At 45.1% G+C, this 27,304-nt stretch overlaps 1 protein-coding gene across 1 annotated transcript in view; it reads left to right on the forward strand.

Moving 5' to 3' along the window:
- VWA5B2 (von Willebrand factor A domain containing 5B2) overlaps positions 1 to 27,304 on the forward strand; it is a 70,517-nt gene that overhangs the window by 40,644 nt on the left and 2,569 nt on the right. Inside the window, exons 8-21 of the mRNA XM_054982741.1 lie at positions 394 to 542; positions 5,062 to 5,071; positions 7,214 to 7,324; positions 9,270 to 9,472; positions 10,936 to 11,050; positions 15,669 to 15,848; positions 16,679 to 16,880; positions 17,423 to 17,700; positions 19,501 to 19,726; positions 20,886 to 21,233; positions 21,893 to 22,030; positions 22,750 to 22,869; positions 25,571 to 25,636; positions 26,512 to 26,581. Coding sequence (XP_054838716.1) covers positions 394 to 542; positions 5,062 to 5,071; positions 7,214 to 7,324; positions 9,270 to 9,472; positions 10,936 to 11,050; positions 15,669 to 15,848; positions 16,679 to 16,880; positions 17,423 to 17,700; positions 19,501 to 19,726; positions 20,886 to 21,233; positions 21,893 to 22,030; positions 22,750 to 22,869; positions 25,571 to 25,636; positions 26,512 to 26,581 — 2,216 coding nt within the window. The remainder of the gene's footprint in view (positions 1 to 393; positions 543 to 5,061; positions 5,072 to 7,213; positions 7,325 to 9,269; positions 9,473 to 10,935; positions 11,051 to 15,668; positions 15,849 to 16,678; positions 16,881 to 17,422; positions 17,701 to 19,500; positions 19,727 to 20,885; positions 21,234 to 21,892; positions 22,031 to 22,749; positions 22,870 to 25,570; positions 25,637 to 26,511; positions 26,582 to 27,304) is intronic.

The raw sequence follows: 27,304 nt of genomic DNA on the forward strand, positions 1-27,304 counted from the left end.
GTGCTACACCTCTGAAGATGCCAGCCACAGCTGCTGGCGAAACGTCAGGAACTACAATGCCAAGACCACGGCAATACAGCCCGGAAAACCCACAACAACCATCGTTCTCCGGCCGTGAAAGCCTTCGACAATACATCAAACAATGCAATGCTTTATTCTTATGTGATTTTTTTTGTTAAAAAAACACGGATTATCCAGATGCACAATTCATTTACCTATGTTTTAAACTGAAGAGTCCCAGAAATATTGTACTAGGTACTTCTTTCTGAATCTATAGATTAGCTGTAAGGAAATAAAGAGGACAAAAGGCAGCACTCCCCCCCCCCCAAAGTACGAGAGCATCAAAGATAAGAGAAAGAACAGGTCAAGTTTCCGCCTCTCTCTTGCTCCTAGGTGGCCTTTGTTCAGAAGAGATTCCACAAAGACATCTTGCAGAATCCCGTCTTGATGCTGAATTTCTGCCCTGAGGTGGGCAACATTTCTACGGATTTCCAGACGGTGACAAGGGAAATGCTCTTCCTCATAGACCGAAGTGGAAGCATGTGTGGCTCCAGCATCGATGGGATCAAGGTAAATGCAGGCAGGTGGGCATCTGTGGAAACCTGACCGTAAAGAATAACACAAGAGCCAAGCAGATAAATGAGATGGCCTCCCTGAATGTGGCGCCAGTCTTATAGATGAGCTTTTTAGTCCTACAAGAAAAAAAACACTAAATATTTTGCTTACAATCAGTCCACTTGCAGACCAATTAGAATTCCAAGGTATGAGCTTTTGAGAGTTAGAACTCCCTTTGTCATATCTGATGAAAGGAGCTCTGAGTCTCTTGAAAGCTCATACCCTAGAAATCTAATTGGTCTTTAAGGTGCTACTGGACCTGAATCTTGCTCTTCTACTACAGACCAACATGGCTACCCACCTAAAACAGTTGGTCCTCTTGTCCTTTTCAGATTTTTTTAAAAAGTTCTTCATAAGAAGACCTGGTTTTAAAAAAAACCCTATCATATACCATTCAAAAATTTTCCTTTCCTCAGTATATCAGAATCAGGGTTTTTTTTCAGCTGGAATGCGGTGGAACAGAGCTCTGGAACCTCTTGAAAATGGTCACATGGCTGGTGGCCCCGCTCCCTGATCTCCAGACAGAGGGGAGTTTAGATTGCCCTCCGCGACGTGGCATCTAGAGATCAAGGGGCGGGGCCACCAGCCATGTGACCATTTTCTCCAAGGGCAACCCACTGAGTTCCACCACTTCTTTTCCCAGAAAAAAGCCTTGGATAGAATGAATGGACAGTGGGATGCATTGCTCTGATGCTACTATATATGGTGTGGAGGGAACTAGTTTTGTAATTTCTTAGTGGGTCAGGATGTCAGTGGAATGGTCCTCTTGATCAAGAGGAGTGCAAGTGAGTGCAAGTGAATGGCAAGTGAACAGGGAGGAATACACGTGAGTCTGTTCACTTGCCAGGCAAGTGTAATTCATCACTTGTAGCTTGGCTCTCAGTGTGGATGGCACAATGGTAGAAAATGGGCTGCCTTGTGCTCTTAATCACAGAGACTGGCATCCTGTCTCTTTGGTACTTGTCTTGTGACCAGCTGGTGAAATCCGTAGCTTTACCTCTTAGCTGAGCTGAGCTGGAGAATGCATTGCGCCACTGCCGTGTGCTTCCAGGTATTCCCAGCTGATGTTCAGGCTGGCACTATGGATATCTTTATACATTGCAGAGCAGTCGTAAGAATGAGCCCAGGCCAGCGGTGAGATCCCCTAGAGCTCTTCCCCAAGCAGGAAACACAAGGGAAAGGCCACAGTATTTGTTTCATTTATAGTTCACCTTTCAAGGCAGATTACAAGATACAGAAACCAGACAGCATAAAATGTCCAGCAAACCATGCAATAGGACTAGGAATGAAGAATTGGAAAACAGTGCAAACAACTGTCTAAGGCAAGACATACCATAATGCAGAGAGTCGGTTACAAAGGGAGAAGCCAATGCAGTAAAAGCAAGGAAATGTACACTATAAATATTGCAATAGACTACAATCAAGTTCCCTTATAAAATCGACCTCCTGAGCTATTCTATTATACCACTGCTCTTCTAATCCAAATGCCTTCCTTAAAATGTCTGTTTTACACATTCTGTTAAACGATTGGGGAGGTGGGCTTACTGGCCTCCAGCAGGTTGTTCCACAAGGTAGGACCCACCACAGAGAATGTGCGCAAACGGTCAGTCGATGATCTTACCTTTTATTAGAGGGGCGCCTTCAGAAGTCGTTCAGTAGCCACTTACGCTAAGTCAGATTTATGGTATCCCCACTTGCATTTCTGCTTTCTCAAGATAATAATAACAACATTCGATTTATATATCACCCTTCAACTTAGCGCCCACTCAGGGTGATTTACAAAGTGTGTTATTATTATCCTCATGACACCCACCCTGTGAGGTGGGTGGGGCTGGGGGAGCCCCAGAGAGTTGTGACTGACTGGCTTCAAGTGGAAGAATGGGGTGCCGCTCAGCACCCAGGGTTGGGCTGCCAGTATGGAGATCTCCAGGAATTACAACTGATCTCCAGAAAATGGCTACGTTGGAGGGTGGACTCTATAGCATTATACCCTGGCCGTTTCCATACGTCTTACCTTCTGCCGGAACATCGCGGAAGACAGCGTCTTCTTGTGCGAAATCATGCCAGGAAGACGCTGTTGTCTGGGATTTTTGTATGAAATCGTGTCTTCCTGGCGTGATTTCGCGTGAGAAGATGCTGTCTTCCGCGATGACAGCGTCTTCCTGGCACGATTTCGCGCGCAAAGTCACTGTCTTCCATGATGTTCCGGCAGAAGGTAAGACGTGTGAAAATGGCCCCTGTTGAGATCCCTTCTCATGCTCTGCTTCCAAATCTCCTACACGGCAGAGATAGGTGTGTTTAAAGCAACATAATGTAAACACACAAAGCTGCCTCATCCTGAATCAGACCATTGGTCCCTGAAGGTTTCTCCATCGAGGTCTCTCATCACCAACTAATAATAATAATAATAATAATAATAATAATAATAATAATAAACATTTGATTTATACACTGCCCCTCCAGACTAATTAGCACCCACTCAGAGCAGTTTACAAAGTGTGTTGTTATTATCCCCACGACAATCACCCTGTGAGATGGGTGGGGCTGAGAGAGCTCTAAGAGAACTGTGACTGAACCAAGGCCACCCAGCTGGCTTCAAGCAGAGAAATGGAGAATCAAACCTGGCTCTCCAGATTAGAGTCCTGCTGCTCTTAACCACTACACCTAACTGGCTCTTGTGCCATCTTTTTTTGGGCACTGTAATGTATATTGAGGACGGTGCTAGTGTTGCCCAGGATTCGGTGCAATTGGAACTGCACTAAGGTTGTTTATGTTTCCACTTGCACATTGATGGATCCAAGCCCAGGCTGTGGAGAGCGTACGACGTTCGGCCAACATCAGGCTGATTTCAAGGAAGGATCATCTTACAAACCTGCATGATCAGGAATGACTCTTCTGATACTCTGCCTTAGAGCATTTCTTCATTCGTGTGGGATTTCTTTGCATTGGCAGCAAAGTCTTCATTTACTCTACCAGAAGATTTTTTTTTCAACCTAAGAGACCATTAAAAAAATTCAGTTGCCAAATATTTATAGAAAAGGAACAACAGTTTTGCAGTCTTGAACTGTGGCATCTGCTAGGTTTGCCAAAAAAAAACCCTTTTGTGCTAGTATGTTATAGCTTGTTACTATATATGAAGTGAGGAGTATTCTTTTGCATTGATTCCTTATTGGGGTTTTTTGCATTTTAAAGGGAACAACAACAACAACAAGAACATTCGATTTATATACCGCCCTACAGGACAAAATGCCCACTCAGAGTGGTTTACAAAGTATGTTATTATTATCCCCACAACAATAATCACCCTGTGAGGTGGGTGGGGCTGAGAGAGCTCTGAGAGAGCTGTGACTGAACCAAGGCCACCCAGCTGGCTTCAAGCGGAGGAGTGGGGAATCAAACCTGGTTCTCCAGATTAGAGTCCCACGCTCTTAACCACTACACCAAACAAGAGGTCTCACATTTTAGCCCTCCCTGTTTGTAAGACCTGGGCAAGGTAATGAGCTACTCTCCTGCCTTTCCCTGATTTCCCAGTTCTGAATGATAGAGGAACGATTTGAGATGGGCTGCACAGCGCCAGTGTCTGCACAAACCCATTCTCCCCCAACCCTGAAGAATGAACAAAATTCCACATCTTATGAAGTCTTGTTTACAACCGTAGTTCAGATTGGTTTGGATGTCTGCCAGTCTTGGGTGATTAATGAGTTAGGAAGCTGTTAGAAACATTCAAAAGATAGGAGGGTGGACTGGGAAGCGCCTAGAGGCATGTCTGGGTAGGAATAACAGTCCTTGTTGCTTGGAGTCATCCGTTTTGACCACTTAATTATGGTACTTCACATTTCTGGATTGTTGTGCCTATTCAAGACTGGCTAATTAACCTTCATTATTCTGTTTGTAAAAGTTTCTGCAAGAAAAGTACAAAAACACTGCAAGTTCATATTGCATGGTTTGTCATTAGGGGTGCCTTCTTGAGGGAAGGCTGCATGGTATTACTTGATCTTGGCAGATCTCGGAAGATAAGCTGGGTCAGTTCTTGGATGAGGGGGCCACCAAGGAAGACTCTGCAGAGGAAGGCACTGGCAAAATACCAGTTTGGTGTAGTGGTTAAGAGCGTGGGACTCTAATCTGGAGAACCGGGTTTGATTTCCCACTCCTCTGCTTGAAGCCAGCTGGGTGACTTTGTGTCAGTCACAGCTCTCTCAGAGCTCTCTCAGCCCCACCCCCCTCACAGGGTGATTTGTTGTGGGGATAATAATAACATACTTTGTAAACCGCACTGTGTGGGTGTTAAGCCATCCTGAAGGGCGGAATATAAATCTATTATTATTATTATTATTATTATTATTATTATTATTATTATTATTATTATTATTACCTCTGCTTCCCACTTGCTTTGAAAGCCCTTTGCTGGGGTCACCAAAAGTCAGTTGTGACTTGACAGCACATAAGTATGCACAGAGTGGTGCCTTCTTAAGCAACATTTTGGGGTTAATTCACCCAAACCTCGTGGTAAGCTTGCTGTCAAACAGGGTGTGAAAGGTATTAGTTGTCTTTGTGAGCGGTTTGTCACAAGTGCTGATCATAACTTTGCACATTCTGGCTTGGCCCACTGCTAGAAGTGGTGGCATCTGAGGAGCATGTGACAAAGTGATTCACGACTGACATACTCTGAGAGCCAAGCTACAAGTGACGCCTGACACAGGTTGGGCACTTGTCAGCTTCCCTCAAGTTTTGATGGGAAATGTAGGCATCCTGGTCTTGCAGCTGTAATGGAGAGCCAAGCTGTAAAACCAGGACGCCTACATTTCCCATCAAAACTTGAGGGAAGCTGGCAAGTGTCCAACCTGTGTCAGGCGTCACTTGTAGCTTGGCTCTCAGCCTGTGCTGAAAACAATTTCACCCCTCACAGCTCTGTGAACGAGCTTTGTCAGTTTCACTTTGCAACCTGAAAAGACCTCCTCATCTGTCTAACCACGGCCATTTCCACACTAATCACTACTCACCTTCAATCGGAACGCCACAGAATGTTGCAAAAAAACACAGCAGATAGCGTTTTCTCGCACGAGTTTTACGCGATGCCGCACAAAACTCGCACGAGAAAACGCTATCTTCCGCGTTTTTTCCGCAACGTTCCGTGGTGTTCCGATTGAAGGTGAGGAGTGTGGAAATGGGCCCATCTTTTGGTTGCAGACATGAAACAGACTAATCTCATTCACAGCACTGCACATTTCAGAGAACGTCCCAAATTTTGGTAAATGTCAATCACTTGAGAATGTTCCAAAAATATAAATTCCCCCACTTTTTAGACAAAAACAATAAATACTTGGCAATTGAATTTAGATGCTTGTGTGCCTGAGTGTTCAGATGAGAAGAACCATTCTTGTGTGGAATTGTTAACATTCCCATGGGAATTCTAGGATTCCCTGCACATGTATATGATAAATGTAGAGAAGTAGAAAGTAGAAGTAGAAAGAGAAATGGAAACCTTACTGTTGTTACTGTTTCCGCTTCGTTTTTGTTTTGTTTTTTAAAATGAGGCTGGGTGAGGGTTACTGTGCTGGAATAAATAGTAAAGTTTTTTTTAAAAAAAATAAAAGTCTCATATCATTTCAAATGGCAGGCAAGGGCTTTGTGGACAAGGTAGTTTTACTCTAGAGAGTCACTTCTTAGTGAAATCCTGGGCACTGTGACTGCTACAACTACATTACGCACAGCATTCTCAGTTACAATAGAAGAAACAGCTGGGAGGAAAAAAATTGCATTTTCCTTTTTTTCCCCATATGCTTTTTATTAATTTTAAATAAAAAATATATACATAAACATAACACCACGGGATAGTAGGGGGGTATCAAGAAAGATAATATAAAACAAAATTACGTACTTGTGTATTATATTCATTTTCCATCTCTACAATTCCTTCCTCTTTGTAACTTCGTTTCATTATTCTAGACCTAGTTCTCCTGTAAGACTACTCTGCTTAGTTCTAGCAAACATTTTCTCTTTCTTTTTTATTTAAGGGAAAAAATTGCATTTTCCTGTGGGCAGAACATTGCATGCAGGAAAATGCAACGTCCCTACAGACTAAATGAGAAATACTACTGAATATATCCTTCAGGATAGAAATTATGCAGGAGCCCAGTAATGTCTTAAAGGTTAACAAAATTTATTCCTTATTATTATTATTTAAGGTGCTCCGGACTCCTGTTTTATTTGGCTGCAAAACTTGGCTATTGCCCCAAGGAAATTAATTGCAATTTGCTTTCAATTCATAAAACAGATAATCAGGGAAGGGACCCCAGAGAACTTGCAGCAAATGAGAGGGTTGTGAGATTGGGTCTCATGATAAAGGTTTATTCTTTGTGGTCATATGCGTGTCATGTGCCATCAAGTCACATCATGGTGACCCCATAGGGTTCTCAAGGCAAGAGATGAACAGAGGTGGTTTGCTGTTGCCCGCCTCTGCATAGCAACCCTGGGTGGCCTCCCATCCATGTACTAACCAGGACACAGCTTCCAAGATCTGGCTAGCCTGGACCAATCAGCTCAGGGTCATATGGGCGTTACCGCTTTAGTTCTGACTTTTCCCCTTCCTCCTGCGTAGGATGCCTTACTGGTGGCTATAAAGAGCCTTCCTTCCAACACCTTGCTGAATATTACTGGCTTTGGCTCCAACATCAAGCCCCTCTTCAAAACAAGCAAGCCCTGCAATAGTGTGAGTAACTGGAGTTGGCCCGTTAATACGAGCGTGCCGAACTGCTGTGGAGCAGTCTGTTACAGCTGGTCATGAATTCAGGTTTCCTTCTTGGAGAAGAATGTTACAGCATCAGTCCTTTTTTAAAATATTTTTATTCCATTTTAGAACTGTAACAATAATCAAACAACAAACAAATATAAGACATTGCATTTACAAATATTAACACAGTGCTTCAACTTTAATACATTAACAATGAGTGGTGTGAAGAGGGAGGTTGCAGATCTCTTGCTTCTATGAATTCATAAAATGGGATCCATTTTTCCCAGAAGTTTGATCCCGAAGATCGCTATTCCGTCTGATGTAGATTGTCAGTTATTTTTTCCATTATCAAATGGTTCCAGATTTTTGTAAACCAAAGTTCTGTAGTAGGTGGAGATTGGTCTTTCCATTTGGTTGCTATTGCACTCCTAGCTGCCACCAGGAGAGAGTTGATAAGGTCTCTTCTAACATTTGGGATCGATGTCTGATCCCACAGTCCCAAGACAGCATCAGTCCTCATGTGATAGGAAAACCTGAATCATTTGGCTTTTATCCATTATGCAAACTAGAACACTCTTGCCTCGATTGCAGAGCGATTCCGCCTGGGGATTTCTATACGCATACAAAAATTATGACCCCCTTGCCAGAGGCTTTTGCCTTCCTATTGTGTGTCCTGTTCCATCAACCAAAAAGCAAATAAACATCGGGAGATCGCTGTAATTGTAGTTCCCTTGTAAGAGGTCCCAAGCTGAATTGCTGGTGGCTCTAGTAAAAAATTATAATAATAATAATAATAACAACAACATTCGATTTACATACCACCCTTCAGGATGACTTAAAACCCACTCCGAGCAGTTTACAAAGCATGTTGTTGTTATCCCCACAACAAAACACCCTGTGAAGTGAGTGGGGCTGAGAGAGCTAGAAGCTGTGATTGAGCCAAGGTCACCCAGCTGGCTTCAAGTGGAGGAGTGGGGAATCAAACCCAGCTCTCCAGATTAGAGTCCCACGCTCTTAACCACTAAACCAAACTGGAAGTGGTGAGGAAGTAAGGCAGGGAGAGGTCTCTACTCCATCATTAACTGTGAAGAGCCATGGCATCTCCAGTTAAAAGGACCAGTGGGTAAAAATTTGCATGTTTTTGAAAAAAAGGAATTTGGATTTATTTTACACAAAATTAAACTTATTCAGGGGGGGCACACAAGTTTTTTTAAACTCTAAACCTACTGAGGCAAGGGGCTGCCCTCTAGGGTTATACAGAGTGTTTTACCCACAATGTTAATGAACACATGGACACATGTAGCTGCCTTATACTGAATAAGATCCTTGGCCCATCAAATATTCTCTGTTCAGACTGGCAGAAGCTCTCCAGGGTCTCAGGCTGAGGTCTTTCATATCACGTCCTGCCTGGTCCTTTTAGATGGAGATGCTGTGGCTCTTCACAGTTAATGATGGACTCTGTACCTAGAGTTTCTATTTCTGCCACCATGAGAACTAGATGCATATTTTCACACTTAAAAACAAAGACTACTTCCAGATTCTGGCATATTCTGAGAGTCTTTTTTTAAAAAAGGTTCTAGACATTTATAAGAAAGCTCAAAAATGTGTAGCTGATACCTGATGAAATCTCAGAAACCAGAGAATAAACAAGGCAGTATTTCCAGAGGTTTTTTTTTCAATGCTGTGTTTGATTGCTCCTCGTCCCAGCAGTAGTCAATTACAGAATGCAAACTAATTCCTTAAGGCCATTTAGGTTGTGGCCTAACTTTTCGTGGTGCAGAATTGCCACAGAATGGATGGACTTTGGCACAGGGTTCATATAAGTCTCGGGGGGGGGGGGCGTACATCCTTTGTGCCAAGAGTTTGGCCCAGTCTGTTTGCCTGGCACTGCTCCTTGTAATCCATGAACCTCTCATGTCTTCAGGAGTCCCTCAGGTGGGCCTGTGAACACATTCAGAAGCTACGAGCTGACATGGGCGGAACGGACTTCCTCGGTGCTCTGTCTTGGATCTTGGGGCAACCTCTTCACCGTGGATATCCACGCCAGCTTTTTATCTTCACAGATGCCAGTGTGAGCAACACAGGCAAAGTTATTGAGCTGATCAGGAGGCAGGCCAGCACTGTAAGGTATGGAGGACTATAACCATTTATCAGGAATAGGCCTTTTGTTATTGTTGTTGAAGGGGTACAATTCTCCCTTGGTGTACAGGAGGTCCTGTTTGCAGGCATGTAGCGCTTAATCTTTGAATAAGAGTATCCTCCAGTATGTAAGAAAGCTGGATCTGGGTTCGAATTTCAGCTCAGTTGGCAATTCTAGCTTCATTTCATTATGGACAGAAGCTCTGACAGACAAAGGGTCATTCTTAGCATTTACATTTTCAGGTGTTTGGAGCAAAACATATATATATATATATATATATATATATATATATATATGATCTTTGAAATCCTTGTAACAGCCTTGTAAGACAATCGCGTAGTCCCATATTGTTGGTACTGCAACTGATAGTGATAGATCCAGAGGAATTAGCTGTGTTCGTCTGTAGTAGCAAAATAGTAAAAAATCCAGTAGTACCTTTAAGACTAACCAGATGCATCTGATGAAGAGAGCTGTGGCTCTTGAAAGCTTATACTACAATAAAGTTGGTTAGTCTTAAAGGTGCTACTGGACTCTTTACTCTTTTATAACTGATGGTGAGAGGCGATGGACCTGCCAAAGGCTATTTAGGGCATTCACAACCCCATTGGCCTTGCCTGCAATGTTGGGTTAGCTCAAAGCAAGAAACCCAGTGCCTGATGGAAGGCAGATAAGGCTGTAGGGGGGACAATGTTCCCCAAAGGATATTGGGTCTACAGCAGAGTTCATACGAGAGAAGTTACATGGTTTAGGGTAAGAGACAGATAGACCACATTAGCTGGGAACATAGCCTATTTGCTGTGTGATCCCAGCTTCACAACTTGTCATACACACATACGTGTCAACAAATCAAATGCTGGTTCACCAGCCAGTCGTGGTCCTTTCCCCTGATTCTAATCCGATCTCCCTGCGAATAGGCTCGGAGCTGAATACAACATATATAATATAACATAAACAAATTAGCTTAAAAAACAGATAAAAACATCAATAGACACAGCAATAAATTTCTACAATAACAGCAATTCGTAGAGCTGGGTTGTTCACAGCCCACTTTTCCCCAACTCATACTAAGCCATACTGCAGACTTGTAGAACTAGTTTTTTCAAAGTTCACCTTGGGACAGCACAATGCATATTTGTATTAAACACGGTAACGGGACTTCCAGATACTTAAAGCATTGTATCCCTCTTCTCTCTTAATACAATTTGAAGATCTTGGGTCAGAATTGTTCTCTGACATGAACTCGCAGTATGGTCTGAAGAAAGCCTTTTGTGCCTCCCTTTCTTTAAAAACTGAAATAATAGCTTTGATCTTGCATAGCTTTCATTGAGACATAATGAGATTGAAAATGTGTTCACTGCAGATAGTGCAGTTCCCGACAGAACTCTGGAATGGAATAAAATCAGCTGTGATGCAGTCCTCCATCTGAAGCTCAGATATTCCTTTCCCACAGGTGTTTCACCTTTGGTCTGGGAAGCGGTGCCTGCCGTAGGCTCCTACGGGGAATGGCTAAGGTGAGCAGAGGTCAAGCCGAATTCCTAAGCCCGGGTGAAAGGCTACAACCAAAGGTATGTGCTGTTCTCCATGGCCAATACTTTTCATTTTGGGTTCAGAACCACTAAAATCAGTGGACGTTTGACATCTACTGAGGAGGACATTTGGCAACTGAGGTGATGTCCACATGAGTGTGAACTGGGTTGGTTAGTTTATCACAGGATGTTTAATGGCTGTGCCCTGCCTATGAAGGATACTTTGAGCTAAGCTACAAGTGACACCAGACATGTTTTTTAACGTGTCGGGGATGCAGTTTTAACTGGGAACTGTAGTTTTCAAAGGTAGAGCCATACGGGATTACTGGGGAGAAGAACTTTGCAATTGTTTTCTTGCAATCTCAACAGATTGCGAAGTGAACTACCAGCTCTTCCTCTCCCCTGCCTTCCCACAGTAGGGACAAGGCCCTTTACTGGTGTATGCATGCATACTGTCAAACTTTCCCTTATAGATATATTGTCGAAGGCTTTCATGGCCGGCGAACGATGGTTGTTGTGGGTTTTCCGGACTGTATTGCCGTGGTCTTGGCATTGTAGTTCCTGACGTTTCGCCAGCAGCTGTGGCTGGCATCTTCAGAGGTGTAGCACCAAAAGACAGAGATGTCTCAGTGTCACAGTGTGGAAAAGAAGTTGGCAGGCCATTTATATCTACTCAGGAAGGTGGGGTTGGGCTGAGTCATCCTGTAAGAGTTTCCCAGGGTGTGGAATGCTAATGGCGGGAGGCTTCACTGTATCCTGAGGAGGTTCTTTTGCATATGGATTGGTGCTTGATATGCTAATCTTCTCTGCAGGGCTATTGTCGGGGATAGAATGTTTTGTTAGCCTGGTGTTTTTCAGAACTGGAAACCATGCTCTGTTCATTCTTAAGGTTTCTTCTTTCCTGTTGAAGTTTTGCTTATGCTTGTGAATTTCAATGGCTTCCCTGTGCAGTCTGACAAAGTAGTTGGAAGTGTTGTCCAGTATTTTGGTGTCCTGGAATAAGATACTGTGCCCTGTTTGCGTTGCCCTGTTGCAAAAGAACCTCCTCAGGATACAGTGAAGCCTCCCGCCATTAGCATTCCACACCCTGGGAAACTCTTACAGGATGACTCAGCTCAACCCCACCCCTCCTGAGTAGATACAAATGACCTACATCTTTTCCACACTGTGACACTGAGAGATCTCTGTCTTTTGGTGCTACACCTCTGAAGATGCCAGCCACAGCTGCTGGCGAAACGTCAGGAACTACAATGCCAAGACCACGGCAATACAGCCCGGAAAACCCACAACAACCATCGTTCTCCGGCCGTGAAAGCCTTCGACAATACATCGAACACCTCTACGGGGAGGAAACATTCCAACAGACCCGGAGATTGGAAACACTTCGGAACAAGAAAGCACATCTACTTACGACACTGAGAGATCTCTGTCTTTTGGTGCTACACCTCTGAAGATGCCAGCCACAGCTGCTGGTGAAATGTCAGGAACTACAATGCCAAGACCACGGCAATACAGCCCGGAAAACCCACAACAACCATCGTTTCCCTTATAGAACTAACACCAGGACTTAGGGAGGGAAATTTAGTTTGGAAAATAGTACAGAAGGTTTAAAGCTCCTCTAGCATCGTTTCTGCAATCAAATTAGCAGCCCCACGTGGTTGCTTTAAAGGTTTTTTTTAAAAAACAAAGAAGTTCTCTCAGACCCCCTGCATTATTATCCTGTTTGAGCCCCAAGCAAATTTTCAGCATTGTCCCTAGGCAGGGAGGCAGGGGAGGGGAAGAGCTGGTAGTTCCTTTCTCAGTTGAGATTGCAAGAAAACAATTGCAAAGCACCCTCCCCGAGTGATCCCGTGCGACTCTGTCTTTGAAAACTACAGTTCCCAGGCTGGTAGTTTAGCTCTCTATTGAGATTGCAAGAAAACAATTGCAAAGTTCTTCTCCCCCAACTATCCTGCACAGCTCTGTCTTTGAAAACTACAGTTCCCAGGCTGGTAGTTTAGCTCTCTATTGAGATTGCAAGAAAACAATTGCAAAGTTCTTCTCCCCCAACTATCCTGCACAGCTCTGTCTTTGAAAACTACAGTTCCCAGGCTGGTAGTTTAGCTCTCTATTGAGATTGCAAGAAAACAATTGCAAAGTTCTTCTCCCCCAACTATCCTGCACAGCTCTGTCTTTGAAAACTACAGTTCCCAGGCTGGTAGTTTAGCTCTCTGTTGAGATTGCAAGAAAACAATTGCAAAGTTCCTCTCCCCCAACTATCCTGCACAGCTCTGTCTTTGAAAACTACAGTTCCCAGGCTGGTAGTTTAGCTCTCTATTGAGATTGCAAGAAAACAATTGCAAAGTTCTTCTCCCCCAACTATCCTGCACAGCTCTGTCTTTGAAAACTACAGTTCCCAGGCTGGTAGTTTAGCTCTCTGTTGAGATTGCAAGAAAACAATTGCAAAGTTCTTCTCCCCCAACTATCCTGCACAGCTCTGTCTTTAAAAACTACAGTTCCCAGGCTGGTAGTTTAGCTCTCTGTTGAGATTGCAAGAAAACAATTGCAAAGTTCTTCTCCCCCAACTATCCTGCACAGCTCTGTCTTTGAAAACTACAGTTCCCAGGCTGGTAGTTTAGCTCTCTATTGAGATTGCAAGAAAACAATTGCAAAGTTCTTCTCCCCCAACTATCCTGCACAGCTCTGTCTTTGAAAACTACAGTTCCCAGGCAAAATTGCGTCCCCAACATGTTAAAAAGCACGTGTCTAGCATCACTCGTGGCTTAGCTCTGTGTGATTGAAACCACCAGGCGATTGCTGCCCTAGCTCCCACACAAGGACAACGCAGGGACTGGGCCATTGATTGACACATCTTGTTTTAGGGACTGTGGCCTGTATGGCCTTTCTGCTGCATTAAAGCAGCCAAAGCACCAACGTGAATTGCCAGAATCAAGGGATGTTTCTGAAGCCGTTCCCTCTTAGACTGAATCATTTGTCCAGGATAGGTGCGATTGTGGCCAATAGTTTTGAGGGAACATCAGGATCTTTGAGGATGGAGATGACATTTGAGGAGCAGGCCGTGAAATGCAGGAACCACACCGACATTTGCCAAATCAGCCGTTTGAGCAGGTGGCTCTCTAGATTTTGGGCTCCACCTTATGAGTTGGGGGCTGGATGGACAAAGAATATGCATTAGATCCCCCAAAGTATTTGCTAAACCACTCTCTCCACAAGTCTTTTCAACTTGGGGCGCAGAGACCACCACTACATCTTCAAAGGCGTTCATTGTCCCCTATAGTTACTCTGTATGTGCTCAGAGACTCACTCTTGATTATTGCTTTCAAAGATGTGCCTTTGCTTTGATGATAACCAGTGTGGTGTAAGGGTCAGAGTGCTGGACTAGGATCTCGGAGGCCCAGGTTCGAATCCCCACTCTGCCGTGGAAGCTTGCTGGGTGACCTTGGGCCAGTCACACACTCTAAGGCTAACCAACCTCACAGGATTGTTGCGAGGAGAAAACGGAGGAGAGGAGGATTATGTAAGCTGCATTGAGCCCCCAGTGGGGAGAAAGGCAGAGAATAAATCAAGTCAAAATAAAAAAGTGGTAGTTTCAAAAGTGAACCCCAACGAGAGGAGTGCTACAGAAGTGTCAGATAGTGGTAGTTCTCCACAATGTATCCCCATCGGTCTTATTCCACACCTGCTCCTCCCTCTCCCTGGAGAAATCCTTCCCTAGCAGGTAATCCCATGCTTGGACAATAGTTGATCATTTAAGACAGTGGACCTTAACCAATAGCCTAGTACAGAAAGAGCATTGAGATAATTCCATGGACTTCCTATCTTTTTAGCCATCTCTCCTTGTCCTTCTCTGTGTTTTGGGAATCCTCTTTGTAGCATACACATAGATGAAGCTCGAGGATGGGAGAGATAAGCAAAACCATCTTTCCCATCCTATATCCAGCAGTAAAAGGAAAACCATCTCTCCCATCCTCAGGTCATTTGATTTGATGGTTTGATTTCAAGTTTCCAGGGGGTAGCCGTGTTGATCTGCAGCAGCACAGCAAGCTTGGAGTCCATTAGCACCTTAAAGACGAACAAGATTCCCAGGGTATAAGCTTTCAACAGTCTAGCTCTGACTAAGAGCCAAGCTACAAGAGACGCCTGACACAGGTTGGACACTTGTCAGCTTCCCTCAAGTTTTGATGGGAAATGTAGGCGTCCTGGTCTTGCAGCTTGGCTCTCCATTTAATTGAAGTTTAAAGAGCGGCAGTCTATGGGAGGGAGAACATGCAGTCGGGAAGGGAGTGCAGATGTTGGGCTCTCATCAGGTGCCCCCCTTCCTCTCCGCTGTCTGTGTGTGGGGGGGGGGTTCTGTAAACTTCAATTAAATGAAGAGCCAAGCTGTAAGATCAGGACGCCTACATTTCCCATCAAAACTTGAGGTAAGCTGACAAGAGTCCAACTTGTGTCAGGCGTCACTTGTAGCTTGGCTCCAAGGGAGCTTGACTCCTGAACACTTATCCCTGGTAATCTAGTTGGTCTTTAAGGCAAGAATGGCGTGCAGTCTTCTGATTTCAAGAGTTACTCTGAGAACGCAGCGTTCAGAACTCTCTAAATAACAATACGGTGATGAGAAATTAGACCCAAGTGGTAAATGTCTCCTATTCCGCCCTCCCAGCTGATGAAGTCTTTGAAGAAAGCGATTGAGCCAGCTGTGAGTGACATCACGATAGACTGGTATGTGCCGGACACTATGGAGGCCCTGCTGTCGCCCAATGAGATTGCTGCCCTGTATCCTGGAGACCGGCTCATCAGTTACTGCACGCTTTACCACATTGCCAGCTTCCGGGACAAGAAGGCAATAACTGAGCATCCATTCAAGGGTGACCTCATTGAGGGATGGGCTTCTTATAAGGAAACAAGCTGTCAGGCAGAAGACGTCTAGCCTCTCCTTCTGGTTGATAGACTAGTTTTCTACAAGCAGGGACTATTTTCCCACCAAGATACACTGAAGCATATGTTTCCTTTCATGTTGTCTGAAGTGGTATAGCCTTGAAGCAGGTATACCACCTCATCAGCTTTAAAAAAATGAACTAGGACTTGCCCTCTACCCAAATTCCTAGCAGTCTTGAATGTCTAGTTAGGGCCAACAAGGATTTCTCTCTCTTTGTGCCAACCAAGAATTACCTTGCTGGTTCTGACCAAAGTTCTTCCATCATTAGCCAGCCAGGTGACCCATCACCCAGTCAGCCAGTCTGTCCCCAGATGGAAGGAGGTGGGCATTTCTGCCCATTAGAAACCATAACTGGTGGAATACGTGTGTTGTGCACGTGAGTGGCCCAGTTCAGTTCTTATTTTTCCACTTCTGAGCTCGCTTTTCTGGAAAAGAGCCTTAAAGCCTGGATAGCTGAGTTCAAGCCAGTGGGATGGGTATTTCTGAAATTGGTATAAAAATATTTGCTCTTTCCTGGCTGCTACTCACCCCACCTCCAAGCACATTAATATTGTGATGGAACTTCTGCAGCCATTTACAAGGAGCATTGGCTAGTCCATGATGTGGTTGGGTGGATGACTCCGTGTGGCTTTCCCCCTCTCCTCCATACAGCACCTATGGTACAGGCTTTGAATGCCAGCAATAATAAACTCCTCTGGAGCAATAATATATCTCCAGCCTTTTTTCTTTCCCAGGGCAGAGAGCCGCTGTGCCGGAGCCTCTCCAAGGGCTCCACAGGCTCGGTGTTCCAGTCCCAGGAGGAGGAGGCAATAGGTCAAGAAGCCGCCCATTCAAATCCATCTGGGGAGAGCCACGACATTTATAAAGCCCTTCATGAAATTTCCCGTGAGATATCCTTGGAGTTCTCTGCTGGGGCCACAGAAGAGTCCATGAAGAGTAAGTAGAGCTGTGGGAGGAGGGTATCCAGTTTGGAGCAGAAAGCGATGTGTTTGGGCACTTTCCTTTGGGGCGCATTCACGTTGGACCACGAATGTGTGAACTTTGCTCCAGTTCCACTACAAAGAACTTATGAAAGTGAATTAGGGAGTCTGAGCTCATTGGTTTAGAACTCATTGGTAAGCAGGAGGCCCTAGATTCAGTTCCTGGCATTTCTGGTTGACATAGGGGTGTGGCACAGCGGTTGGTTGCGGGGGAGGCGGCATGGTATAACTTGATCTTGTCAGATCTCGGAAATTAAGTAGGGTCAGTACTGGGATAGGAAACCACCAAGGAAGACTCTGCAGACGAAGACAATGGCAAACCATCTCCGCTTCTCATTTGCCTTGACAGCCCCTTGATAGGATCACCATAAATTGATTGCAACTTGACGGCACATGCATACACAGAGATGTGTGGTGTGCTGGAAATCTTGGAAGTTCTCTTTTCTCATCTTGCCCTTCCGGTGGCCCTAACAGACAGGTGTATGCGTCTTATTTCAGGTGGAGATATCTGGAAGCGAATTTACCAACCCTCCTATATTCAGGAACAGTACGTGCTCACCCACTGCTCGGTCAGCACTGACCGTAGCCAGGGCTTGCTGTCCCACAGCTCCACCAGCAGTGAGTCCACTGGCTCCAGGGATGTACCCCCAGAGGGAGGCTCCTTAGCCCAGGCTCTTGAAGGCTGCTCTCAACAAGGCCAGAAGAGTGTGTCCCTCTGCAATTCCTCCACCAAGTCTGCTCCGATTCCGCAGGCTCAGCAGGCGGCTGGGACTAAGGTGAGGCACATGGAAGTCCCCCCCCTTACTGTACCCACTTCATTTCTACAGGCTGTTGCTCACTTAATATTTTCCCTCCAAGGACCGAATTATTTACTAGAAATGGAAAGGGGAAGATTCTTTTTTATTCTTGTGTATCGAGCCCACAAGTGTGGAGTCTGTAAGTTATGGATATCAAGCAGATAGCAGAGACTGTCCTTAGCATGTAGTACAAGATTCGGGTCCAGTAGCACCTTATGGACCAGGTATGAGCTTTCGAGTGTCTTTGACTCTGGAAATCAGTAGGTCTCTAAAGGTGCGATTGGACCCAAATCTTGCTCTTCTACCCACAGACCAACACAGCTACCCACCTAAAATTATCTTCATGTAGTACACATCATCATGTCTTTCTTTTGGATCTGCACAGAATGTCTCCATGTCAATATCAATGAGCTGGCTGGATGCGTATGTCTTAGTGGCCGTGGGAATAAGCGACTGTGCGTGGGCTGTTTCATATGGTGTCTACATGAGAATTTGTAAACCTAACTTGGCTTCTTCATACATGGTGTGGTACAAGGATGAAGGAGAGTGCTCCAACCTCCTATGAGACTGAGCAGAGCTCATCTTTTCCCTCCTCCCCTCTTCCCTGGCTCAGTGCGCCAAAATCCTAACGGACTTTCTTTCCCACTGGGGGCATGGACTTTGTCCTATAATTAACCTTGCTTTGCTACTTTGAGTCACTTCAGCCAATGATCCTGTCTGACCATCTTGATACTAGTATTCTTCTTTAATAAAGAGACTTTAACCCATACACCTGAGTGATGCAGTGAAGTGTCTGGGGGGAAATACCGGGCAAGAACTGACATTTTGGCTGAAGTCCTAAAAGTACCCCTGGAACCAGAGTCCTGACCTTCGCTACCTGTGCCATGCCAGACGAAGTGGATAAGGGTTCTCATGAGATGCCAAAGGGACTACCATCCAGCCCAGCACAACCACGGAGCTCCAGAGGCGCCAAAAGGGTTAGGGGCACACCCCAACCTGCCGCAAATGGGCACCACTAGGACCCAACGGCCGCCAAAGCAGAGAGGGAAAAGATGAGCTCTGCTCAGTCTCTTAGAAGGTTGGTGCTGTCTCTGCTGGAACTTCAAGGCCACGTTCTCAGGCCGGTCAGGAAATGGTAACCAAAACACCTGCAAAATAAGCAGCTAGGAACCAGTCAGCAAAACAGGTTCCCTCTGCATGTTCTCAGAGGTACACTACACGCTGCAGCAAGAAATCCATAACCCATAACAGATATGCTGGAGGCGTATCTGACGCTAGTGTGCGGGTAAGCTCTCCCCAAGTGCCACCCTTATAATCCACTGGCAACTAGAAGTGAAATGATGGTGCCATCAACTGGCTAACACTCAACTGCAGACAAAACCGGGAGTGAGAGCAAGTTGTTTTGATCAGTCAAACCTAAGTAGCTGTAAACAGGAGGCCAGATGCAGTGCAAGGACAGTCACATGTTACTGAGGATCAGGTAGGACACAGGAGTAACATCTAATCAGGACCTGAGAGAGCCCTCTAGACAACTCCAAGGTTAAAAAGTACAGTAAGTCCAGCACTGCATTCTGGTAAAAGAATCTGAGCAAATTGGTTAACGATTGGGCATTTTGGAGGTCTTTCATTCATAGGGTCACCTTAGGTCAGAGGCGACTTGACGGCACATAACACACACACACACACACAAAGAAGACAATCTCATTGCAGGTAGTGGTCTTAGGAACAGCTTCCGTGTATTTCCCCAGCCTCAGTCTTCTCGTCTGTGCTTCCCTTCAGGTATCAGTGGCCCTGAGTTCTGAAGAGCTGGTTCGAAGGAATAAAGTGCTGGCCCGAGCTGCCCTCTCTGGACGCAGTTTCTCATCCCCACACGGTGAACTGGATGCCCATCGACTGCGCCGGGCCCTGGAGAAAGTCTCCAAGAAACGGAACCGGTCCTTGGAAGGGAAACTAGATGAGATTGGGCCTGACTTGCAGAAGATGAGAAAGAGCATTGCTGATTCCGGTGAGTGGTGGAGGGAGGGGGAAGTTAGGTGCACATGCGTGGAAGTTTTGAGATAAATCGGTGTTATGAGTTAAATGGGGAATAGTTGATCCTGACTGCCAAGGTAACACAGGTGCCCGTTTTTTCCATGCATGGCCACGTAAATTCACAGTGGGTCACATACATCCCCGCGGGTACCTGCTCAACAGTTTTATCCAGCCAAGAGGCAAAATAAATCTTATATCCCCTGCAGCCAGCTGGACCACGAGTTAGTACAGGTGTGGTAAAATATACCTCCTTCCTTGAATGGATGGCCATTGCATTTACTTGGGGGCAAAAGGTTTTGCAGGACATTTGTAGTTGCAGTAACTGAATGCAAACCCAGGGAAATGTGTATGCCTGGAGCACCAGGTGCTAGGAACAGCCTACAGGGATGCCCTTCCCCCTTCCAGAGACATTTGGATAAGCTCAGGTTGGACGTCATATAAACACAGGAAGCTGCCTTACGTTGAATTGCTCCACTAACCCGTCTGCCTCCTTTTTATCTACTCAAGCTCACAATGGCTCTCTCAGATCTCAGGATCCAATACAGGGCTCATTTTGAGGGGGAACACGCAGGAACGCAGTTCCGGCAGTTCCCCAAAGAGGTCACGTGACAGGTGGCCCCGCCCACCTGACTCTCAGCCATTTTGAGCCCATTTTGGCCTGGATTGGGGCTCAAACAGCCTGGATTGGGCCTCTAATGGGTGGTGGATCACTCTCCCGCTCAGCAGCAGCCCAATCCTTACCATTTTGGGTCCTTTTTTGGCCATTTTCAGCCCCTTTTTGCCATTTCGGCCCTGAATGGCCAGGATTGGGTCCAAAACAGCCAGGATAGGTGATGTCAGGGGGTGTGGCATATGCAAATCAGTTATGCTAATGGAACACTGCCGGTGATGTCAAGGGGCGTGGCATATGCTAATGAGTTATGCTAATGAGTTCCTCCAGCTCTTTTTCTATGAAATGACCCCTGATCCAATATATGCAGATACTGTTCTCCCACTGGAGAACCCAGGGATTGAACTTGGGCCCTTCAGCATGCAAAGCATGTACTCTCCCCACTGAGGCATGTTTCCTCCAAAGTCTTTTGTCTTTTTAATGTCCTCTGACCTTTTCCCCACTCTCCCTTACTGTCTCCTAGGCAACTTGTTGTCCCCAGCCCACTTAGACTGGGACACTCTGTTGGAGCCCCCATACTTTTTCAGCCCATCGCCAGCAACGGAGCACGGGGAGACCGAAGCAAGCCCTTTGCCATCCCTTCGCTGCCAGATTGTGATCCATGCACTCAGTGCCGGGAAGCCAGTCTCCTGGGAATTGACAGCCACCTTGGACTCCTTACTCTTTTCCCGAGAGGGCCAGACCAAAGAAGAGTCGTCCAGACAGCATCAGCAAAGCAAAGCCTGGGACAAACTGCTTCACCGTTTGACAGCAAGCTCCGTCATCCGGGATAACGAGAACGTCGCCCAAAGAGAAGCGGAGCTAGAAAATGGTGAGCCTGCCCAACACCCTGGAGTCTGTGTGTAGCCTTGGTCACCACCAGCCATGTGACCATTTTCAAGAGGTTCCAGAACGCTGTTCCACCATGTTCCAGCTGAAAAAAAGCCCTGGAGCTTCCTATATAACTGTGTCGCACAAGCATGGGAATCTGGTACATTGCACAAAATTCATCGGCAGCATTAGTCTACTATCGTCTTGTTTAAAAACAGATTTCTAATTCCTATGGGCTTTAGAGATAAGCTTGAAAATCTCAGAACTTAGCAGGGACAGAGAAGGATTGTCTAGTGGAGAATTGAATGCTCTTAGCAGCAACCAACTAAAATTACATTTAGAAAGTGCATATATACATATAGGAAGCTCCAGGGCTTTTTTTCAGCTGGAATGTGGTGGAACGGAGTTCCGGAACCTCTTGAAAATGGTCACATGGCTGGTGGCCCCGCCCCCTGATCTCCAGACAGAGGGGAGGGATCTCCAGACAGAGGGGCCCCTCTGTCTCGAGATCAGGGGGCGGGGCCACCAGCCATGTGACCATTTTCTCCAAGGGCAACCCACTGAGTTCCACCACCTCTTTTCCCAGAAAAAAAGCCCTGGGAAGCTCACAATTTTGCCTCTCCTGTACTTACCATTGCTGTGACTGTCTCTCCTTTCCAGGTTTCTCACGGAGATTCCGTCTTAAGGCTATCCAGTCCAGCAAGGCTTGTAACACACCCTCTATTTATACCTCTATGGTGCCTGTGGATTCTTCCACTCAGGAAATCTTACCTGCAGCCCTTGAGGTTCGCAGCACAGGTCGGTTGGAACAATACGTGCCACTTGATTTAAGGCTGTAATTCCTTGGATTCGATTCCACTTTAACGGGAGTTTATCAAAGGTCCTAGAAACCGTTTTTAATGACTACTGTAATGCTGAGATTGTGCAGTCATAACATTTTGTTGTTCCTTCCTAGAATGAGGAGGAATTCTGGAGCAGCATTTGTTGGGTTCATTTTTCTCAAGACAACAGAGTGTTAGTTGCCTGATTTGTTTAAACCTCCATAGGCTGAAGAAGACTAGCAGCAGCTCACACAGGTCCAAATCAGTTACGTCCAGAACAAAACTAGTTGTCGCCTCCAGTTTTTTCCCTTAATAGCAGCTGCAAAGAACAGTTTCACTTTATTCAAACCATTACACATACATCCAGAGGGAGATATAACTTGCAGTGCTTTTTGACCCATTCCCATTATGTCCCAGATAACCTGGACCAAATACATTCTCCTTGCATTTTAATTGCACACTTAAGTTCAATCCCCCCCCCCCCCAGTTTGAACCAGACTATTGATAGTGGGAGCAAGGATTTCTGATAGCAGCCAGGAAAAGATTTAAGCATGCAGAATGCAACCTATCTTTATTCATAATACAATAAATTAGTGAGCAGTAATGCACAGGAAGTAAGATTCGGTGAACTCGGTTATACCGCAGTGATAATGAAGCAAGTTTCTGACTGTTCGGATGAAATGTGTTTTCTTCTAGGGGGCTTGTATAGCTACCAGCAAGGGTCCCGGTGTGGCAGCCGGCGTCAACGTAGTTACTCAGCAGGTCTGGGGCGGAGGCAGGACTCAGAGGATTTGGACTATGCTCCTGTATCTACAGGTACATCTACATTCTTACTTCATTGATCTAACAAGCTTTGCACCAGCAGTCAAAAATGCAAAGACATCACTAAGTCAGTGGACTTTTATTCCAACATACTGTTACACACAACTGAGCAGTGAAAAGTTCCAGAGCTTTGGATGAAAGATTCCTGGGCATTTGCAACATCTTCTGTCTCATATAGAAACATGTAAGGAGAACACAGTGGCTGATTCCGCACACGTTGGATAATGCACTTTCAATGCACTTTATCAACCGTTTGAGGTGGATTTTTTGTTCCACACACAAAAAAATCCATTCCAAATGATCTATAAAGAGGATTAGAAGTGCATTATCCAACGTGTGCGGAATCACCGTGAAAGCAAATAGGCACTCCTTCATCAAGTAGCACATCTACTGGCCTTTGGCATTCGATTTCAAGAGAACAGTCGCTAAAGCTGAACCCTGCTTAGCGAGCTACATTTTCTTCCTCAGTCTCCTTTTCCACTCTGTTTTCCTTTAGACACGTGCTCCCTCTGTTTGTACAAAACACTTGTCTTCACCTTCTGCATTAGATTGCCTAAGCAGCAGAACTTCTGCAGCCACTGAAGGAATATTAAAGTTCTTTCTGAGTGATTCTGCACACGTTGGATAATGCACTTCAAATCCTCTTTATAGATCATTTGGAACGGATCTTTTTGTGCGCGGAACAAAAAATCCACCTCAAACGACTGAGAAAAGTGCATTGAAAGTGCATTATCCAATGTGTGCGGAAGCAGCCTGAGTTAAAGGCCTAACCCGCCTGATGTGAAGTTATCCCTTCAATATAGAAAGATCCCATATGAGGACAGACGCTGCCGTTGCTCCATTGGTGGAGTGGAATCACTTATTCGTACATTCTTTCGCTGTCCTTTCCATCAAGTCTATAGGGACAAGTTTATTTCCCCACTCTTAGACAGACCAATTGCAGAGGCAAATAAGGTCTGCCTGGAGAAACTCCTAATTGATGAAAATCCAGCTGTCTCCAGGCAAATAGCCAAATTTTGTCTCCATTTGGTTAAATTCTATAATAAAAAGTATAGCCATACATAGTCTGCCCTGCTGTTTTTACGATTTTAACTATTTTAACGTTAATGTTTTAAATATTAGAATTACTGCGGTTCCCAGAGAACTATATACATTTTAAGATAAGATTTTAAATGCTAAATGTATTTTTCTATGTCCTTTACACTTTTACGCTGGATTTAACTATTCTATTGATTGTTAAGGATGTATTGCCATTGGAATGGTCTCTGACCGCAAATAAATAAATTCATTCATTCAAGGCTTAACCCCGTTCTCAGTTGACACTATAGGAAAAAACATGGTAATACATCCACTCAGGGCTTTTTTTCTGGGAAAAGAGGTGGGGGAATTCAGTAGGTTGCCCTCGGAGAAAATGGTCACATTGCTGGTGGCCCCGCCCCCTGATCTCCAGACAGAGGGGAGTTTAAATTGCCCTCCGCGCCGCTCAGCGGCGTGGAGGGCAATCTAAACTCCCCTCTGTCTGGAGATCAGGGGGCAGGGCCACCAGCCATGTGACTATTTTCAAGAGGTTCCGGAACTCCGTTCCACAGCGTTCCTGCTGAAAAAAAGCCCTGGATCCACTCATAGTAAGCAGCCCAAGCTCATAACATTTTATCAATGCAACATGTATTACTGAAGTGTGTTGAATGTCTAAATCCCAAAAGCGGGAAGGAGGGCAGTGATGCCAGATGTCATTTGGACTAGCCAGTCCTTGTGTTCTGTTATTGTGCTTTGAACATCTTGTATTTATTGCTTCTAAAAAGACTTTTCATGATTCTCTTTTCTTGGCGAGGAACAAAAGATTTGTCTCTTTGCACTGCACTGGCCCCATCTCAACCTAATGGAAAGGGGTGCAACTAGGCTTGCTGCCTTACATGGGAGGAGGGGAGGACTAGTGAGGGTATTTTTAAAAAAACAATAAATGCAATCCTAAGCAAAACTCTGCTTAAGATTGCACTGAATATATAGGAAGTATAAATTAGAGCAATAGGGAGAATGACGACGTGGACACAAAAAGAATGGGGAAAACAATTGGAGACTGACAGGCCGCACAAAATCATGTCCATAGGCTAGGAGGGACATGTGCTGATGTTGTCATGGACACTATCCAATTGCGCTAGTGCTGCCAGTGTGGCTTGCTTCACAGAGCCATTAAGTAGGATGTGGAAAACACCCCAAGGGGTTTTCATTGTTTATTGCAGTTGGTTCTAAATATGATTAGTGCCATGAGAAGGGAGGGCACACGAACCTTCTTTTGAAATCAAAATTACCCCTTCCAAGTTTTTCTTTCACAGGGGACAATCTGCATGGTCTGCACTCTGCTGTTGCTGTGGTCAATATACACTGACGCCCCACTGCAAAAAAAAAAAGTACACTTCTTCATGTTTTCCGCAGGAATTCTGTTTTTGCCCAGTCTTTGGGGTGTGAGGAAGGATGGTGGGGCAGCCTTGAGTCCCTGTAGCTTTGGTCAGGCAATTGCACCCGGGTTCCTTTTTCACCATCTAGAATGCCGCCACACAGCGCCTCCTAATTTGAATTTGAGTCTTGCTTTGTCTCCTGTCCTAGCTTTGCACGTTTTACAATCGTTAGGTAGCCTGCTAACAAAATCACCAAACTTCCCCCAAATTGTCAGCGACTGTTATTTTTTCTTTCTCAGAAGAGATTCCTTCTTCTCCTGTTAATGCCTCTCCCACTTCCCATGAAAAGCAAAATTCTCCTGAAGGTAAGTCATGTTCGCTTAGGTTCACTTAGGTGTCATGTCTGCTTACCATTCATCCATGCCATTCATATATTCTCTGCTCTCTGTATTGATCTGATCAATGTATTAATACCCTGTGTGCTTTTATGTCATGCTCATATACTGTAACCATTATAATCATGCCATCCTTGGCCTGTCTAAAAACGAAAGTACTAATGCTGAGCCTGTTATCTCTGGAGTCTTCTTGTGGACCTTGCAGCTGTATGGTAACTTTTCACAAGAGACAGAGGGAGGTGGATTCCTTGTAGTCTTTTACCTTTCTCTGCCCAGACAAAGCTATTGTGTTCGCATGAGACTTTGGGATTTTCGCGCCTAGTTGCTAACTACCCAACGGGAGGGGGGAATCATGCTCCTTATATCAAAGTGCATCTGCTTGTATCCTCATTCCTGCCAACTTACCTATCTATGGATGTACCCATGACCTTAGTGGATCTCTTTAATAAAACCTTTTCATCTAATGCACTGGAGTATTTGCTGTGAGGGGTCTCTCTGCCATGGACTGCCGTCCCTAGAACTGACAGATAGACATGTTCAGTGTTGGGTATTCCCTACGTGCATAAAGTATACCAAGAAAAGTGGGATTTCATACTTAGTGTGAGATGTGGAAACTGAACACTTTTTTAAAAAACGTGTATACTTTTTCCTTCTTTTGCGGGCCCTAGGAAGGGATCAGTGCTATGCAAGGCACCCAATTCTTGAAGGGGGGGGTCCCCTGAATCAAGATATGGCCCTGTGAATGCAGCCACAATAATAGTAAGCCCTGTGGAAAGGCAGCGCCGTGTTCACAAGTCTGTCTGCAATTTCCCAGCTCCTAATTCGTCTCTCTTTTGCTGTTGTAGGTTTTGATCCTAGCCCCTCTCCTGTCTCTCTGGGTTCCCAGAAATCAGTGGAGAACTTTGTAGGATCCAGGTAAATTTTTCAAAGCTAACTGGTGGTTAGGACAGGGGACTGGAAAGCTGTGAATATGTGGGAAGGTCATTCTTAGATCTGTGACGGAAAGGCTGCAGCCACTCAGAGAATGGCAACATCCATGATGATCCTCTGAATTTATCATCTCTTTAGCACCCACCGATGAGAAAGGCCAGTACTGGCTGTGAGCTACCAGTGGACGTTCTATTACTATTACTATTTAAATGCACGCCTTTGCACCAACGATGTGCTTGGTGCTCTTCAAAATACAGAACTGAAGAAGTCCCTGCCTCGAGCATTTGATAATCAGATGGCTCAAGCCGAGGTGATTAAGATGGAGAAAGCCAAATGGAGATCAGGACAAGTGAAGGCAGTAGAAAACATGGAGAAAGAAGCCACTTTCTTCTATAATAATATAACAACAACATATGATGTATATACCGCCCTTCAGGACAACTTAATCCCCACTCAGAGTGGTTTACAAAGTATGTTATTATTATCCCCACAACAATCACCCTGTGACGTGAGCTCTGAGAGAGCTCTGAGAGCTGTGACTAGCCCAAGCTCACCCAGTTGGTTTCAAATGGAGGAGTGGGGAATCAAACCCGGTTCTCCAGATTAGAGTCCTGCACTCTTAGCCACTACACCAAACTGACTCTCTGAGAAGGAATCTGAAGAATGATAGGGAGGTAGCTTCATGAATAGAAACTGGGAGGCTAATCC

The sequence above is a fragment of the Eublepharis macularius genome, chromosome 6, assembly GCF_028583425.1.
Source record: "Eublepharis macularius isolate TG4126 chromosome 6, MPM_Emac_v1.0, whole genome shotgun sequence".
NCBI classification, from domain to species: domain Eukaryota; kingdom Metazoa; phylum Chordata; class Lepidosauria; order Squamata; family Eublepharidae; genus Eublepharis; species Eublepharis macularius.